The 19,765-nt window shown below is 17.9% G+C and overlaps 2 protein-coding genes across 5 annotated transcripts in view; one reads left to right on the plus strand and one right to left on the minus strand.

The window, feature by feature from the left end:
* The first annotated feature begins 880 nt into the window (after positions 1 to 880).
* Positions 881 to 2,669, plus strand: LOC107995579 (coiled-coil domain-containing protein 12). Of its 2 annotated transcripts, XM_062083295.1 has the most exons (4): positions 881 to 1,025; positions 1,129 to 1,267; positions 1,332 to 1,563; positions 2,540 to 2,669. In XM_062083295.1, the coding sequence occupies exons 1-3, from the start codon at positions 898 to 900 to the stop codon at positions 1,524 to 1,526; spliced, it is 462 nt and encodes a 153-aa protein (XP_061939279.1). In that variant the 5' UTR covers positions 881 to 897; the 3' UTR covers positions 1,527 to 1,563; positions 2,540 to 2,669. The 2 variants fall into 2 exon arrangements, with proteins under 2 accessions (XP_061939279.1, XP_016908672.2); XM_017053183.3 differs by lacking the exon at positions 2,540 to 2,669 and having other exon boundaries at positions 1,332 to 1,694.
* Positions 1,685 to 19,765, minus strand: part of LOC114576763 (carbonic anhydrase 2) — a 35,442-nt gene continuing 17,361 nt past the window's right edge. The window contains exons 2-7 of one of the 3 annotated variants that reach the window (XM_062083293.1): positions 19,597 to 19,635; positions 17,470 to 17,631; positions 11,985 to 12,229; positions 5,992 to 6,228; positions 2,657 to 2,915; positions 1,685 to 2,404 (exon numbers count right to left, since the gene is read on the minus strand). In XM_062083293.1, coding sequence (XP_061939277.1) covers positions 2,358 to 2,404; positions 2,657 to 2,915; positions 5,992 to 6,228; positions 11,985 to 12,229; positions 17,470 to 17,631; positions 19,597 to 19,635 — 989 coding nt within the window. In that variant the 3' untranslated portion in view covers positions 1,685 to 2,357. Of the gene's footprint in view, positions 2,916 to 5,991; positions 6,229 to 11,984; positions 12,230 to 17,469; positions 17,632 to 19,596; positions 19,636 to 19,765 lie in introns of all 3 variants that reach the window. The other 2 variants (XM_062083292.1, XM_062083294.1) reach the window with 2 other exon arrangements.

A 19,765-nucleotide genomic window follows, 5' to 3' on the forward strand; every position in this document is an offset into this window, starting at 1 on the left:
TTCAATTTATAAAAAAAATGTTTATGAAAAATAATAATTTTTATAAAATAAATCTTATTAAAAATAAAATAATTTTTATTTCTTATTTTAATATTTTTCATATATAGCTATTCTATTTTTTTGTTCATAAAAATATTTTAAAAAATTATTCATTAATTTAAATATTTATTTAAATAGACAATATTTTACATAAAGTATGACTGACATCATCAATATAGGCAATAATAGAGAAAGAAATTTGATATATTTTTATTATTTCAACAATCTGATATTATAGTACTAAAAAGTAGCAGTTAAATGGCGATGTATCATCGTATCAGGTTATAAAGTAAATTTTATTAGTTCATTTACTTGTTTTAAATTAAATTTTGTTCAAGTTTATTTTTTTTTCTTCTTTATATTATCGATAGGATTCTATATATATATTGATAGGATTGCAGAAAAAAATATAACCATTAAAAAAATAAAAAAAGAAATAATGATGATATAACTTAAAATTAGAAATTATATCAGAAATGAGAGAAATAACGGATGTTCTATTGTATTATGTTGTTTTCTATCTCCTGAGAGTACAAATAGAATTCCCGTTATTTCTTCTATTTTTTAAGTTCCTCTATTTTTATTTATTACTTTCTTTCACTTTTTCAATTGTGGCAATTCTTATAATATATTTTACGCGGTAAAATGTTCTAGCAATTCTGTTAAATATTAGAAAATAATTATTACATTTTTTTCATATTTTATTTTATTGACATTGAATTTTATACCCATATATACTATATGTTCATTTTAACATAAATTAAATAATATAAAAGAATATTTAATAATTTTATACTTATTGTATTAAAATATAAATACGTATTAACGCCACCTATAATAGAGTGTAAGAAAACAAATATGGCGGAAGATAAAATAGGTTCGTTGGAAGAAGAAGCTTTAAAAAGAAAAGAACGTTTACAAGCTTTGAAAAAGAAGACTGAAGAAAATAAAGAAAATAAGAATGAAAGTGCTAGTAAATTACCGAAGTAAGTTTTGTTTTTTTTAATCTTATTCGTATTCAAATTTAATCTTAACTAACCTCTAATAATTAATACTAATTTTTGTGTTTTATTTATTTCAATGTGACAGACCAAAATTTCGAAGTTATAAACCACAAGATGAAAGTCTTAAAGATAAAGTATTAGAAGATGCAAAACCAGGTAACGTAGAAGAGGAAGTAAAAGATCAATTAAGTGCTGCAAATACGAAAGTTGTTATTGAAGAACTTGTAAGTAATTATTTACAACAATTTAAAATATTTATTCCTATTTTATTTTATTGTTATCTTTTAGGATATCAGCAATCTTGCCCCTAGAAAACCAGATTGGGATTTAAAACGAGATGTTGCTAAGAAATTAGAAAAATTGGAAAGAAGAACTCAAAAAGCAATAGCAGAACTTATAAGAGAACGTCTTAAACAAGGGCAGCATGATCTAGCTGCTGTGGTGAATATGGCAACTAAAGATCAAATAGAATCATCAACTTAATATCATTAATAATATAATTTTTAGATGTATATATAATGTATGTATATATTTAATTATAATATTTAGATTGTATAATATTTAAATATTTTATCTTATAAAATTTTTATAAAATATTTTATGAAATTGTAAAAAATTTTATAAAAAATGAATAAAATACATTATTGATAATTTTTTTTATTATTATCTAAGTCACAAGTATTTTAATACAATATATTTTCATAAACATATTTGTAAGAAAATATAATTTACCAAAAAGCTCAATAAAATATATATATTATCATGGCAGCAGTAGGAACTATTGAATAAATATATATTAATATTTTTGGTATAATCATTTTTATAAAATATTTCTATTTCCTTGTTTATTTATAAATAAATATAATCAAATTTAATTACTATTTATTCTCTATTTCTACTGCTTTAATTATCATATTCAGAAAAAAGATTGTATGAGTATCGTGTATATAGTACTTATAATCAGTCAATATTAATAATAATATAAGAATACATTTTTTAAGTATATGTATATGTACATTATTTAAGATGCTCTTACAATTAAATAGTATATATTTAATTAAAAATAAAAACATTTATTTTCTTTTTTATCTTAAATTGATAAATATCTTAAACAATAAAATCTTTTAAATATAAAGATATTTAATAATTTCATAAATTCTTTTGCACTAAAAAATATTGTGTAAATACATAACATTAAATTATATAATATTAAATAGTTTAATGTTACATATAATATTATTTAATTTACTTATTTACTATTAATTATTTTAAATTATATAAAAGTCAAAATAATTGACTAAAGTTTCCAATGTATTATTGATATTGTAAAAGAAAAATAAGTCCAAGTATCACTCCAAATGCTGCAACAAAAATAAAATCAAATTATTCATATTTATATTCATAATATTCATATTATTCATATATAATTATTTTTTAAATTATATATATTCCTATATTTTTCATTAAGGGAATTAATTCTGTTTAATTTTTTTCAGGATTAATGTATATTTTACAACATCAATTTTCTATCATTTTTTCAATCTTTAATTAAAAATATTTTTAACGATATTGTAATATGAAAATAAATTGTAATTCTAAAAAAAAATACAAACGTGATACGGTCCACATGCTCTGTTGTCCATTATGACCATCTTCTTTATGAGAATCTTCTTCATTAGATTGTTTTGTTGGCTTTAATTTTTTAGAACTATTCGTCGTTTGTTTAGAATCTGTTGACGCAATAGTAGTTCCGGAAATTATGGAAATTGGGACATTACGATAAACTATTCTACCATCTAATGGTTGTACCGGCCGGAAATTATGTGTTAAATTTCTTCCATCACTGGATTGAATTTTACGAAACACAGCCAACTGCAAATAAATAAAGTAAATATAGACAATTAATTATAGCTATTAGCTGTATTACAAAGCAGTACAATTTAAGCAGTACTGTTTATAGAAGATATTTTTAAATTGTTTGAGAAAAAAATAGATTTTCTTATTCGTTTTTATTTTTTTTTTTTTTAATATTTTTATGAAAATTTTATATTAAATTTATCTTTTTGAAATAATTCTTTTTGTACTATTTTTTAGATTTCATAATAATTGAAATATTATTAATTTTCTATGTGTGGCAATTTATGGGATAAGAATAAGAGTTTATTTAAGCATTTAAAGAAAACTTTCTCCAGTAAAAGGCTTCTAATAATCAAGTTTGAATAGTCATAAAGCTAAAAGAAAGCGTTTACAGAATATATTTATACAATATATCTTTCATATTCATGTTTAAACGATGTTAGAGTTTAATTACATATATATAATAAAATATTGTCTAAAAATAATTTAAATTTATATACTTTTTCATTGTCCGAAATATATTTTGTATATTTTATATATATATATATATAAATACTGAAGTACTCGAAGTAATTACATGTTAAAAATAGATTTTATTTTATTTAGATTTTAAATAGATTTTTATTTTAAAAATATATTTTATATATTTTATATATAAGTATATTTTGTTTATAAATATGAAGTTATATTTATAACATTAGTAAAAAAAAACTGATACTAACTAAATAAAATTAGAAATATTTTATAAATTTATAAGAAATTCTTCATTTAAAAATATTTATGATTAAATTTCAGTAATGTGAATTTTGGGTTAAAATTAAAATTTTCGAATTATGGAGATCATTTTATCATAGTAAAAGAGATTCAATAAATAAAAATTCTTACAAATAAATTATAAAAATATTAATATTTTTCTAAGAGTTTTTTTTAATAAAAATTCTAAGCAGGGAAAATCTATGAAAAAGAAAGATAAAATCTATTTTTAACATGTAATTACTTTGAGTACTATGATGATAATGATAAAAGTTTAACTTATAGAAAGAAATTTCAGTTCAAACTTATAGAAAGTTTTCAAAGAATAAACTTGTCTAAAAATTACAAAGGTAAAAATATAAAATAAATGGTAAATAATTTGAAAATTTATATTTATGATTTATAACAAAGATTTATAACAAATGAAAGAAATGAATAAAATTGTAGTATTATCCAGATTTTCAAATTGCAACCTCCATTCAAAATAATGAAACAAATTTGTTAAGGAAATAAAAAATAAAGAAATTTTCGAACAACACAATTTTTATAAATAAATTATTTTATATTTTCAGGAAAATATGTTTATTTATAATAAAATTGAGATTTTTCTACTTTTCATTTTTCATTTTTATTTTTCGATTTTTTTCTATTGAAAAATACATTTGATATTGATTTAAATATAAAATATATTTAAATATTTAATTTATATTTAAATATTTAAATATAAATTTTCATTTTTTTGTTTTTTGATGCTAATTATGAATTTTTCAATATTTTTATATTTTTTGCCAAATCTCTTATAATAATACTCTTATAGTTTTTTGATTCTTTATTTTATAATTTAATCGAGACATGTTAAATCAAAAAATATTATTCAATTTTATTCAAAACAAATACATCTATTAATCGGTTAAAATAAAATTGTATGAAGATGAAAATATTCAAAATTGTCGATACTTTTATAGAACGCAATAAATAAATAATTTTCTGACAACTCAATTATTAGAACGTATTTGAAATCCATGACGTTTTAAAAGCGTCATTATAAGGTAAGAGTTAATTTTTTAAGTATTTCCGTTTTCGTTTCGAATAATTGAATGTTTACATTTTGATGTCATATATACTATATGACATATCATATGTATATTATGTTAATATGTCCAACGTCAATTTCAAATTAAATTCTATTTCCATTGCTATGACAAAGAAAGATGTCTGTTTACATTGTTACGAATAGAGATAGCATATAATTCAGATAATAGAATGTTATATTAAGATATTTAGATTTAATGAATGTTTCACTAATAGAAGTTTCATTATATAGAGATTCGATTGTATTAGAAAATTTTCAAATATTTTTTAAAGCACAAACAAAAAATAATTAAATGAAACTTAATATTAAAAAAAATTGTGATTTGATATTAAAAAAACTGTATCATAAATATTACATTATTACAGATGAAATGATCGAATTAATATTAATATAAAAGTTTTAATAAATAAAAATTTTAATAAAAACTTGTTTTATTGAAAATGATATTGCTTAAAAATTTGAACTGAATAAATTCATCATTTTTCCAAAAAATAAGATTAAAATTTTTATCATTTAGTCTAATTTAATTTAAGTGATTGTTATCAATAAAAATATATTATTTCTTTCTTTATTTTTTATAATTATTTATAAATTATAAAGATATAATATTTTATACCAATAGAACATTGTTTGATTCTTTAATGTAATCTTTTCAAAAATTCTATGTTAATATTACAAGTTCTTTTGCTGGTACATTTTAATGGTACTAAATTTTAAACTTATATAAGAAATTTTTCATCAAACTTGATTTTGAAATATAATTTATTATAATACGTAATTTGCTTCTTTATAATAAGAATAATAAAAAAATTAATAAAATAATATTCAAATTGTATCCATCAAACTTTAAATTTATTGCAATAATTCATAATATTATTTTATATACTTACTTTTGTTACTTATTTTTTAATTATTTTTAATTTTATTTAATTTTTTAATTCAATTTTATTTATTTTTTAATTTGTTTAGATTTGTAAAATTGACAATTTTACATGTAATAATTTAATAATTAAAAAAATATGTGTATATCACATCATATTCTTTGTTGTAAAATAATGATTCTAAAAAAAGATAAATTATATCTATTCAAAAATTTCTACATGTCATAATGATCATTATATATCATTATTAATTTCAATATTAAAAACTATTTGCATATTTTAAAAATATCTTATATATATATATATATATATATATATATATATATATATATATATATATATACATATCATTAAAATTAAATACCTGTTCGTGAGAAAGATATTGAGGTTCCACAAAGTCGATCCATTGGACAATCTCAAGACATGGAGGTGTGGTTAATGATCCTTTATATGTAAAATAATTTTCCGTTAATGCAAGATCAGGTGAAATCAATTTGCCCAGAACAGCATTATCATTTAATGTTATATTGCTGTCAACTTCTGCTATGTTCAATATATGAGACACAATCGATTCAAAAACTGGATTCGATTTATCCGTGGCCTATAACATATATATACATTTTTTTTATTATTATTTATTATTATTATTTTGTATATTAAATATAATATATATTAGATATGTATATTAGATATGTATATTAGATATGTATATTAGATAATATATATTAGATATTTATTTATATGTATAATATTTAATATAAAATATAATTATATATTAATCTTAGAATATTTAATTTAATATTAAAATAATTATATAATGTAATATATTATTATTATTATATATGTATATATAATATATATATTAATATAGTAATTTAATATTAAATTTTGGAAAGCTATAATATACATATAAATTTATAATATTTATATATTTATAAAATTTCATAAAATAATAAATTATGCAATAGTAATATTTACCTTAAAGATTAATTGTTTGTTGAAGGATTTATAACAAAAATAATAATAATCATATTTGCTTTATTCCAAATAGAACAAAAAATATCTTTAATTTTTGATTAGATTTTTATTTTATAGATCTGAATTTTCTTTGATAAAATTGTTTATTGTATCCTATTATATGATTGCTGCACACATTATTTGTTATTATGTATATATATTATACATATATTAATTATACATTAATTATACATATATAAATAAAATTGTGAAATTAAAGAATAATTGAAATTGGATAAAAATCGTTTTTTATTAATTAAAATAATTAAAATAATATTTTTTATTAATAAAACAATTAAAATAATATTTTTCTTAAATTTAAACAAACATCATATATATTTAAATTTATTAAAATATGTAAAAGGATATGCATTTATATTGCATAAAAATAAAATATATCATATATAATGTTTTTATTTAAAAAAAAAAAGTCAAAAATATATTAATTTAGCTTTTTGTTTTCGTTTGAATTTTATTCATATTTTCCAAAGCAATTTTACAGATATCCAAAATATACAGAGGAGAATGTTAAGAATTTTATGTACACTCAAATAGTTAACGTTGTATGTACGATTTACATAACTGATTTTATGCGTAGATTAAATATACAACTTATGAAAACGGATGTATATGTATATTACATATGACAATGAAAAATCTATATGAAACGCAATACCAAGGAGGAAATTTTTCTTTTTATATTTATAATAAATTAGAATTTTCATTGAAATTAATACTTACATTATTACGATAAACTATAATTTAAATAATAGTAATGATTGTATGCAACAAATAAATTCTATTATTGCAATTGAATATTGAATATTATATTATACATATTTCGTAAAAAAAGATATGATGTTTCACTTTGTACAAAAAAATATAAATATCATATATATATATATATATATATAAATTATTAATATTTTTGAAGATACATTATACAAATTATAAAATTATAATTAATAAATGTAAAAAAAATATGTGGTTTTTTTAATGGATTGAAATGTGTAGAAATTAGACTATATAGAATATTAATACATTTATTTGTCCTTTAGATAGTCGATTCTAAAGATAAAGATAAGAACAAAAATTGATATAAAAATGTCGAGGTTTATTTATAAAATTATAAGCAATTTAAATTTGCGTTAAACGAAGCGAAACGGAGATAAAATAAAATCATTCATTACATTACTGACTTATTCTATCGCGAACTTAAATTGTTTATTATTTAATAAATAACTTCAACCAATCTTTATATATCAATTTCTGTTTGGTTCTGTTTAATTTCTAAAATTGATTTTACAAAAATATTCTATGAATATATTAACATTTGGTATAATATTAGATAATAAAAAAAAACAAATTTAGAAATATTTATAATATTTTATTTTATTTTTAAAAACATTGTTTTTATTAATTAAATGAATTACAATGATATTTTATTGACGATTATTTTTTCATTTTTTTTTGATAAAAGATTAAAGAAAAGGAATAATTTTAATATTCAAATTGGATTTAGTAATAATTCAAAAAAGATAAGTTAAAAATTTAATTTAAAAAAATCAATTAATATATTTTATTAATACATTTGTAAAAAAAAATTTGTAATATGTTGAAAACTTGATATTGAAATAAATTTTTTTTTACTTAAATAATTATAAGTTATTTCCCAATTAGTATAATTCTTTTATTTATTTGTATGATTTACTCATGATATAAGTAGCATTTTTAAAAAAAAAAAAATATTAAACAGAAAATATTAAACAAAATTTTTATTTATTTAGAGTATTTTGTTACTTCATAACATTGGATATGTTTTTTATTTTTATATATTGTTTTATTCTGTATGTTATTATTAATCTTAAATAATCTAGTATAATAATTAAAAATTAGTAATTTTTAAATTATTTTATGATATATATATCTATCTTTAATTTTATAGTAATATAAATATTTAATGTATTTACTAGAAATGATATATTTTAAATCTGTAAACTCTTTAATGTTCAAAAAATTTTGACTTCTTAAACTTCCAAATGTTTTGTGATTCGAAATTTTTAAAATTCAGATAAAGAATAATTGCATAAACAGCTTACACGAGATTACGAGATTTCATTTCATTATTTTATTATTTCATTATATAGATAAAAAAAAATAAAAAAAATTAAATTTTTTACAAGATAAAATGTTTATTGATTAATTAGAGACATGAGTTTTGAAGAAATCAAAATTTATTAAAATTTTAATTTTTGATAAAATAGATACAAAGAAAGAAAAAATAATAGAATTTCGAAAATTTCAAGAATTCTCATAAAATTTCAGATTCGAATTTTGCGAATTTAAATATCAGGTTTCAACTCATCTCTATATTAGTATTTAAATTTTTCTATTTAGAAAATTTAATTTTATTTTAAATTTTCTCAAATAATTTTTTTTTTTAATTTTTTTTACTTGTCTCTTAAAAATTCTCATATAATATCATATCCTATATTATTTTAGCGATATTTTATAAGCCTAGAATCAAAAAAAAAAGTCACAAAATTTATGTTTACTTTAAAAAAAATAAATATATTTCTCTTTTTTTTGAACAAGCTTTTTTGATTTTTAAAAATATTTTATCTTTTAAATTAAATACTTGTTAAGGACAAAAACAGGATTGATTTATGAGGCGGCCAAAATATTCGAATTTCAATAACTTCAGCATTCTCAACAGTTTAAGGTTTTTAATAGTTTATGAGCAGGTACAATTCCCTTGTATTGTTTCAAATTCTCAAAGCAGTTATTCGAATGACTGAGACACAAGACATTGGCCACTTCATAAGTCACATTTGCGCGCCAAATGCTTTGCAACCGATCACTATAGAGAAACGGTCTCAAGAGTCTGTTAATCTCTATGCGTTACGACGTTATTCCATGAATACCCATCATGGAGATTATTCTCCAACGCGACATTAGTTCTTTTTACATTTTTTTTATATTTTTTTACTTAGTTATATTTTCATAAAAAATAATTATTAGAAAAATAACTAAGAAAAGATTCGTAATAGTTTCCCAAAAATTAGAGTTCAGAAATCGCAGAAATCAGTCAGATTGCAATTAGTCGTTACAGAAATCGGAATTCGATTAGAAACTACAGAAATCAAAAAAATTCAATTCAAATAAGATCGCATTTTTTTTATTTAATCATCGCAGAGTTCAATTAAATCATATTCAGTTCAATCAGAGATTATGGAATTCAATCAGAGAAAAAGAAATCAAAAATTAGTCAAATCACAATTAGTCAGGATCTATAAAAAATAGTTAGAATCAATCATTATTAAGTTCATTCAAAGTTCATTCACAATATAAATAGTTTATAAACAATCCTACAATCATGATAAACGATAGTATTCGAGTGATAATATTCAGTTAAGATTACCTTTTTGTGTAATAGACAAATTTTGTTTTAATATATTATTGATATTAATTACATGATTTTCATTTTTAAAAATTTGATCATTTAAAATATTTTAGATCAAAAGAATTTGATAGATATAATATATTTATTAATTAAATTTTTATTTTTTACTTTTACTATTATTTTTATTGTACATAATCGTTTAAATTATTGTAGTAGATTTTATTATAATATTTATTATAATATTATTCGTTAATGTTAGTTATTTGTTAATTAATGTATGTTAATTATTTTTATCTATAAACTCGTTTTCTTTGTGGAAAAATATACGGTATATGATATAGTATATCAAGCATACAAGTTGATGAACTTTTTTATTCGTAACTATTCATCCTTGAAAAATCGATTTTAATTTTACGAAACAAATATAAAAGTTATTATACAAAAATATTAATTAAAGTTTATTTATTATATCATAATTGAAATTTATGTAAAAAAAGCAAAACAGAGATATTTTAGTCTATTATTTATCTAATTTAATTATTTATAATTTAATAAATAAGCTTTAATCAATATTTTTGTAGACTTAGAGAAAATTTTAAATAATTTGAAATAATAAAATAAAAATTGAAAGAGTTTCATAAACAAATATTATTTGAAAATACTATTATATTTAGTAATTAAATCGAATATTATTTAAAAATATTATTTTATTTTATGCTTAAATTGAATATTTAATTGAAAAAATTTCTATTTTATTAAATCATGATTAAATATTATTTATTGACTCTTGAATTCGTAAATAAAAGATAGAAAATTCAATGCAAATATTAAAAATCTGTGTATAAATTGAATATGATATTTCATTAACTTATTATAAAATGTTAATATAAATTAAAATCTTATTCCAAATATTATGCAAGATGTTAATGTATTTGTAAAACATTTAGAAAAATTGATTTTAAAGGCCAAAACGAATTCAAAAATTGATATACAAAAATGTTAATCGAAATATATTTAAGTTACAATTCAAGTTTATGTTAAATGAAATGAAACAAGAAGAAGATAAAACAATGGTGTAACAAAGATGCAATTTCATCTCGCTTTATTTACATTTCGCTTTCTCTAATTCAAACTTATATTTTAATAAATAAACCTCAACATAATTTTTGTGTTTGTTTTGTCTTTTAAAATCGATTTTCTATGAAAAAAAATATTCAATGAATACATCTTAATACCTTGTATATTACTTGAAATACTATTTCAAGAAAAAATTTATTTATAAAATCCTATATCACTTGAAAAAATAAAAATATGTATTTTTATTTTAATTTTCATATATTAATATTATGTATAAAAAATATACAATAATTATTAAAAATAATCCAAATTATTTTTCATATTTAATTAATAAAATTCAGATTTTCATATATTAATATTATATATAAAAAATATACAATAATTATTAAAAATAATCCAAATTATTTTTCATATTTAATTAATAAAATTCAGAACAAAATTTAGTACTAAATATCACAATGGTTTATATAAATACTTCACTTTATTTCTAAAAATTATATTACAATAGAATCATTTAAAGTCAAAAAATATTCTACGATTATATAACATCCCAAAATATAATCATAAAACGATATTTTATAATAATTAAACTTTGAAGAAAATACTACATCTCAAAAATGTTGATTTTTATAATTTTTTTATACTTTAAATTATAAGATTATTATTTAATAATATAATAAAATTATTTATAAACATAAAAAAATTGTATATTCGTATAATTTATTAATTATAGTTGCAAAATTAATCTGATTATAATATAAAAAGAATATATTATAGTTATGATGAATTGATTCTATTTTAAAAGTTCATAATCTGATTCTTCTAAAGCAATATTATTTATGTGATGATCTAATATTTACCTGATACAAGTATCCAAGCACAGTGAGGCCATCAGGGTATTCTGTCGCTTTGTCATATGAGCCATATTGTTTCTTCCAAAAGACTGCGTGCAGCTCCATGGAAAATGAATGATTATTAATAAGATCTTCGGATCCAAGATTATCATTTTGGCCCCAATGAAAGTGTAATTGTTGAAACACGTATGTATTGTTGATGGGCCCGCCTGATATCGTGGGCAAATCAGGATCGAAACTTCGAATCATTACTAAAACAATGTATGATACAACGATATCAATTTATTATATTTGCAAAATTAATCTGATAAAATAGTCTTATTTTATAATAGTCATTCTTTCAATGCGCACGATTTCTTAAGTCTTTATCTTAATTGCAACCAGACAATGTCTGTTATGACTTGTCTGTACAATAATCAACGTTAATTTCCAACTGTTCAAGGATAAGAATCACGTTTGAGAAACGTTCAGAATATTCGAAATAATCAATGCTCGTATACGGGTTAATCGGACTTTAAAATTCTCTACTTTCCTGGAAGGAAACAAATGTTTTAAACATTATGTATCTCTGTAATTGTTAAAAATAGCTTGCGTTCAATGTTTAATCATTTACTTTCCATACGATAGTCATTATTTTTAATTTAAGATCTGAAAAAAGATTGAAATATATAAAAAATTAAAATATTCTGAAATTTTTATTGACAAATATTATTTAAAAGTATCTGTATATATATATATATATATATATATATATATATATATATATATATATATATGTTTAAATTATGAACAAATATATATTATGTGTACTTGGATATAAATAAAATATTTTATTTTAAATATTTAATAATAATTTTATTTTATATTTTTTCTTTACTTGAGATTTTTAATCGAGTTTTTTATATGTTGCATCATATATTAAGTCATTTTTTAAATAAATTTCAGTTTTCATTTACAAAGAATCATGTATTCATCAATATAAAATCAAATTATTATATACAACTGAACAATTAAATTATTTATGTAATTTTGATTAACAAACGATCAATAAACTAAAAAAACTTATTTTTCACTATGCAATGATTATATATAGATATGTATACAACAATAATAGGAACCAGTGAATTATTTAATTAATTAAATATTGATATGAAAAATAATACTATATTGCATTCATTATGTTCTTCATAAATCAATATTAACAAATTATCGCTTATTTTGTTAATTATAAAATTTTTTAAATAACAAAGTTTTTGAAAATGGAAATTATGTAAATTAATAAATTTGAAATTAGATATTTTAATTGAAAAAATAAAATATCTTTTGGAAAGAAAATTAAAAGTATGAATAAATAATAATTATGCAAAAAATATATAATATTTATACAGAAAAAGGGTTAACATCACGGATCTTGATAACCTTGAAATATGTTATCAGAGAATATTTTATATAACTTTTTCCTACATGTTCTGACGTGTCATTGTTTAGCTTTAATTTGCGACTAATACACAAAAATATGTTAAATAGAATATATCATATTTCTATTTAAAATAGATTTAATTTAATTTAAATTAAATTCAAGTTAAGTTTTTAGGATTAAATTTATATTACATTATTTAATTTAAAGTTATTCCAAAATTAAACGAAATAATACCTTACATTTAAATCTAGTTAATTACATAATTTAATAATTATTTGATCACATTATTTTTAGTAAATAATAATAATTAAAATATTAGTATAAATATTATATATTATTTCACTTGAATTTTCCTCATATTATTGATTAAAAATTATATTAAAAAGTTATATAAATTATATAATTTAAAAAATGGCAATATTCGATCAAAATTATATTTGCGACGAAATAAATTTTTCTAACTACTATAATTCTAAATTCGATTTCCATATGATGGAATTAAAATCCATATTTTTTTGAATTTTTGAATAATAGTAGAAATAATTCCATTTATAAACCCAATTGAGATTTAGTAATACTTAGTCAATAAAATTTAAAATATATCTGAAACCAAACAGTTTAATAACAGTCTAATAAAACAACCTAATCATATAATTAATCATATATTTTTATATATACTTTCCTCTATAATTAGCTTTAATATAGATCAAGTAGCATTATTTAGTATTATTATTATCATGATTCAATAAGTTTGAGATGGAAATAATATGGATCGTTAACGTCCCTTTTTTCTGTATAATTACCTTATTATTTTTTTTATATTGAAATTAATGTTGTAATATGTTATTAAAACCATATTACTAATACACAATAGTATAATAATATATTTTACTATAATGATATTATAATGCGAAGTATTTTCACATAAAATAATATTTTTTTGTATTTGAATAAAATTCTAAATTAATAGTAATAATAAATTAATAATAATAATAATATTCATAATAAGAATATAATATAGAATGAATTGATATTAAAATATATATTTGAAATATTATATACTATATTGAATATTATATGTTATACAATATAATATATAATTATTATTTGAAAAAAAACTTTATTTACAAAATTTTATATTACTCGAAAAAGAATTTATTTATTTAAAAAATTTTTTTTGCAGTTCTGCATTTTAATTTCACAATAATACAATACTTTCAAATGATATACAAACAATACTAATAATAAATGTAATGCAATTGAAAACTAATCAGAAAGAATAACAAACAAATTATATTTTAATTATACTGTAAAATTTATTATGACATAAATTTATTATAAAAAAATAGAAAAATATAAGTTTTTTTAAATATAATTTTAATAAAACATCCTTTTAAAAAAAGAACTTAAAAATGACTTTGATTATATATATATATATATATATATATATATATATATATATATGTCAAAAAATCATTAGTTTAAAAAATATTAAAGTTTGAATAGAAATTATATGTAAAATTTATAGAGAAATATGAAAGAAAAGGAATGTATAAAGCGATATTCTAATGCTCTTTATATTTATACTTGATAAGTTAAAAAAATAAATTAATTTTCGATATGTATAAATAACATGTATAAATAATGTGTAAATATAAATATATATAAATAATGCTTCTTTATAGAAAATAACAAACTGTTTATTATTAATAATTAGTGTATTAAAAATCATACAATTCCATTTAATTTTATTTTCTAATGGAATTTTGCTTTGAAAATATGTATTTAATTGTTTGTGTAATTAAAATTGAACAATGATAAATATTACAAATTAGAATATTTAAAAAATTAATAATTATTTAAAAATTTATTAATTAAATTCATTAATAAATGTTATTACAATGTTATTAATACAATAATATGTACAATATATATTATTGATTGAGATTTATGTTTTATACTGTTCAAATTGCAAAATTGTTCAATTTTAATCGTCTTAAGATTGTTGTTATTTGACAATAACAAACACATTGTTTATAAAATGAAGAAATAAATGGACTGAATAAATGTCATATTTTTCATAAAAAATGATTTTAATTTTGTGGAACGTTAATTCATTTGTATCAAATATAAAAATATTTTCATAAAAATGCAAAAAATTATTATTCATTTTTATTTCTATATTCTAATTAAAAAAAAAATATATTTTTTTATAAAAATTTCAATTAATAAAAGATATTTTATTTTATTGCATGATGAATGTACTTGTTATTAAAAGAGTTTCATGATGAGTATACTCATCAAATAGCGTTAAAACACAAAGGTTATTTTTTATTCTATCTAGATATTTAAAGAAAAATCTATTAGTATTGCATAATGTATTTTTTTTATCAAACAACTTTTGTTAAAACATATTTTTTATAACATTTTTTCTTTAAAGGATATTTCATTGTTAATCATCATTTAGAATTAGATAAAACAGACATTCTATATGTAAATAATAATAAAAACCAATAATAATGAAAATGGATTTAAAATTAAAAAAAAACAAGAGACAAATTTATATTCTAGTTAAACAATGTCTTTCAGTTGTGTAAATGAATATAAAAAATTTATATGTACACGTATATGTACATGTATTACCAAGAATAAAAATAATGTTCAAGATAGTTTAAAATTAAACATTACGAAAGAAAATGAATGTATATTCTAATTAGACGGTGCAATATCTTTTAGTATGCATAAAAATAAGAACAGATACGTATATGGAATTATTGATTATTAAATCATCAGTATGTGCAATCATGGTTAGAGACATGGATATTCCAATGTCATAAAATGCATATCCATTTAAATCAAGCTTATGCTTATCCGATGCATATTTCTTGACATTATTCTTGACATATTGCTCTTTGTTCTGAATAAACGGTTCGAATTATTATTTTGATCAACAAGATTTATTGTTCACATTTCTCTTTGTTAAATTTTCTTTCATGAAATTGCTTGATACGATAATTTTTTTAAGATCGAAGTTGATATAATATTGCTGAAAAAAATAATTGATGATTAGAAAAAAAATTGATTTCTTAAAAATTTTAGTTTCGATAAAAGAGACTATATATATTGAATTTAATCTTTTTAAGAAATTAAATTTTTAATTAGCAATTTATTGATAAAATTGATATTTTTATTTTAATAGTTTAAATATTAATATTTTAGTAATATTATTCGACAATATTATTAAATTTTATACACTATTAATTAACAAAAAGAAGAGTATTATATGCATTATAAGAAAAGATGAAAATCTATAATATTATTATAATTATAATTATTACAATTATTGCCTATTATAAATTCAGTTTTCAATTGTTATTTATTATTAATAATTATAAGCTATGAATATTTATTCAATTTTATATTCATTCTATATTATATTCTATACATTTCTATATTATATTTAAGTGTCTTATAAATATGAATGTATAATATCTTATTTATCTTGAATACTTACTATAAATATAAAAGAAAAGAAATATATGAAGCGATATTCTGCAATATTTCTCATATTTTCTTTATCTTTCATATGATAAGTTATGAGTTATAAGTTATACGTTATAGTTCTTCAAGTTAGAACTTTTGAATTTTTAAAATTTTTTGGCATAAAGAGCTTTATTTTAAAAAATAATAAATTGTATCTATTAATAGTATATAAAAATTATATAGTTGTATTAAAAAAAAAATAAAGTTGATCTTCATATGATTTTTGAAAAATTCAGTTCATAAAAAAATTATTAATATTATATAATATATTTTTTTATATCAAACAATTTCTGTTTAAAACATTTCTTCATATGATTTACGTTTTTTGAACGCATTTTGAAATAAATCCATCACATTATATATAATTCATAATTCATTTGTCAATAATCATTTGTACATATATATGTATAATTATTTTTCATTGAAATAAAATTGAATTTATTTAAACAGCACTTTAACGACATTAGACAATAGTTATTTTCGAACGTTTATTTACAATGTTAATGTCTTAACCTTGCTACTTTATACCTGTATGGCCATTATTAATCATGTAAGCTACATGGGAATTCTCTGTGTCAGAAAATTGTAGTTTTGGAAAAGTTATGTTTGTAACATCCTTTTCTTCTATATCAATGGGTGACTGGAATTTTCCTATACATTGTTTGTATTCGTCACCCCAATGCGATGGTCCTGTAAAGAGAATTTTTATATATTTTTACAATAATTAAAACATATTTAATACAAATTTAATAAAATAAAAAAGATTATCTTACATTAAAAATTTTATTGATTTTATTATGTTATAAAAAAAATGAGAAAATTGAAAAGTTATAAATAAATATAATAAATTAATACTAAAATTACCAATTATAATATAAATCTAAATATATATATATATATTGTACACTTGAATGTTTTAAGAAGAATCTCATTATTTTAAAATTATTTTTTATAATTATTTGAAAAATATTTTATTTTTTATTATATAAAGTTATTTACATAAAAAATAAATCAATGTATTTAATTACATTTGAACTTATATTTATCACTTCAAATAAATTATTATTTGATATGATTATTTATTATTTGAATTTTATAAAAATGATTGATTTTTTAATATATATCATTAAATATTATTATTACATATTTATTATTATTACATTCATTATATATTTATTATATCTTTTATATTTATTCTGAATAATTTTATTAGAAACAAATTTTTAATTAAAAAAATTATTTTCTCAAATAAATTTATCAATGATCTAGTATTATTATTCAATGATCAAACAGATGAAATAATACAAAAACATAAAATATATAATTTAATAATAATAATATTTAATATTATATAATTATTTCCAAAAATTTTATTATTTCAATTAAATTTCAAATCTGGGATTATTATATAAATAATTAAAGTATATAAAAATAACTATATCCGATTTAATTGGAAATGTTTAAAAATTTGGAAAAATATAAATTATATAAAAATATATTTCAAAAATAAAAATTGTATATATAAATGCATTAAATAGTTAATTTTTCTATAAAAAAGCGTGGACATCATACATCATAATTTTGTAAATAGAATTATCTAATTTTTAATGCATCAATTGATGTTACTTATTATTTTCTATAGAAAAATAATAGTTATTTATATTATACAATTTGTAAGTTATAATTATATTAAAATATTTATGTCGTAATTTGCAACTAAGTTATAATTGTATTGCTGTTTATATTATAATTGTAACTATATTGTAACTTGAAGTTCATGAAACTTATACTATATGAAAGAAAAGAGCATAAGCAATATCAAAATATTCGCATGTTTCTTATCTTTCATAAGTTTTATAAATTTCAAATTATAATATCTTCTAAATTAATAATTTTAGAATATTATAAATAATATATAAATATTTTATTTTATATATTTTAAATATTATATTTTATATACATAAATATAATAAATTAATACTTTTTTGTAAAAAATAATAATTGATACATATTAAAAATTATACAATTCCATTTAAAAATTAATATGACTTAATCTATAAAAAAATATTAATGTTGCATAATGTATTATATATACACATACATTATTATATTATATTATTTTATAACTTTGGTCTGAAAAATTTTTTGGTATTATTTATATCAATTATTTTCAGTTAAATAGGACATAGTATATGTACATATTTAATAATCTTCATTTGAATAAAATAAAGTCTTTATTTAAATAAAAATTAATTGATTTTATCGAAAGAATTTATGTATTTTTAATAATTAGAAGAATAAAAAATCAATTTGACTTATTTTAATAATATGTTACGTTAAATAATAAATTTAAAATAAATTTAAAAAATTAATAATATTAAACTAATTTATTGGAAAGAAAAAGAATACTTCAGATTCATTACATAAATATTTTTGCCTGAATTGTAAATATGAGCAAGATAGCGTTAAAATTAAAACATCATGAATGCAATGACGTTAAGAACATGATATTTACATGTGTTGATATATGAAAAAAGTAAATTGATCGCGTTGAAACGGTAACAAGCACTTAGGTTTTTGCATCTTTAAATCATAAATCAATCTCAAGTAATTATGATTTTTTTCTTTTCTACGGGAGATTTACAATTAACTTACCACTATTTCCATCGTAGCTGAAATTGCCGATAACCAATTCTGAAATAAAAACAAACGCCAATTTGAGAAAAGATCTATTTACATATTATTTATTAATCATTATATATCAATAGATGACTATATTTGAACGAATTTTATTTCTAATCATAATTTGAGCTATAATTAAACA

This window comes from Apis cerana, linkage group LG12 (genome assembly GCF_029169275.1).
Source record: "Apis cerana isolate GH-2021 linkage group LG12, AcerK_1.0, whole genome shotgun sequence".
Taxonomy (NCBI): Eukaryota; Metazoa; Arthropoda; class Insecta; order Hymenoptera; family Apidae; genus Apis; species Apis cerana.

Coding starts and splice junctions, on each gene's coding strand:
- LOC107995579 (XM_062083295.1), top strand. CDS start 898: ATGGCGGAAGATAAAATAGGTTCGTTGGAAGAAGAAGCTTTAAAAAGA. Junction 1,026..1,128: donor AGTGCTAGTAAATTACCGAA/GTAAGTTTTGTT, acceptor TCAATGTGACAG/ACCAAAATTTCGAAGTTATA. Junction 1,268..1,331: donor AAGTTGTTATTGAAGAACTT/GTAAGTAATTAT, acceptor GTTATCTTTTAG/GATATCAGCAATCTTGCCCC.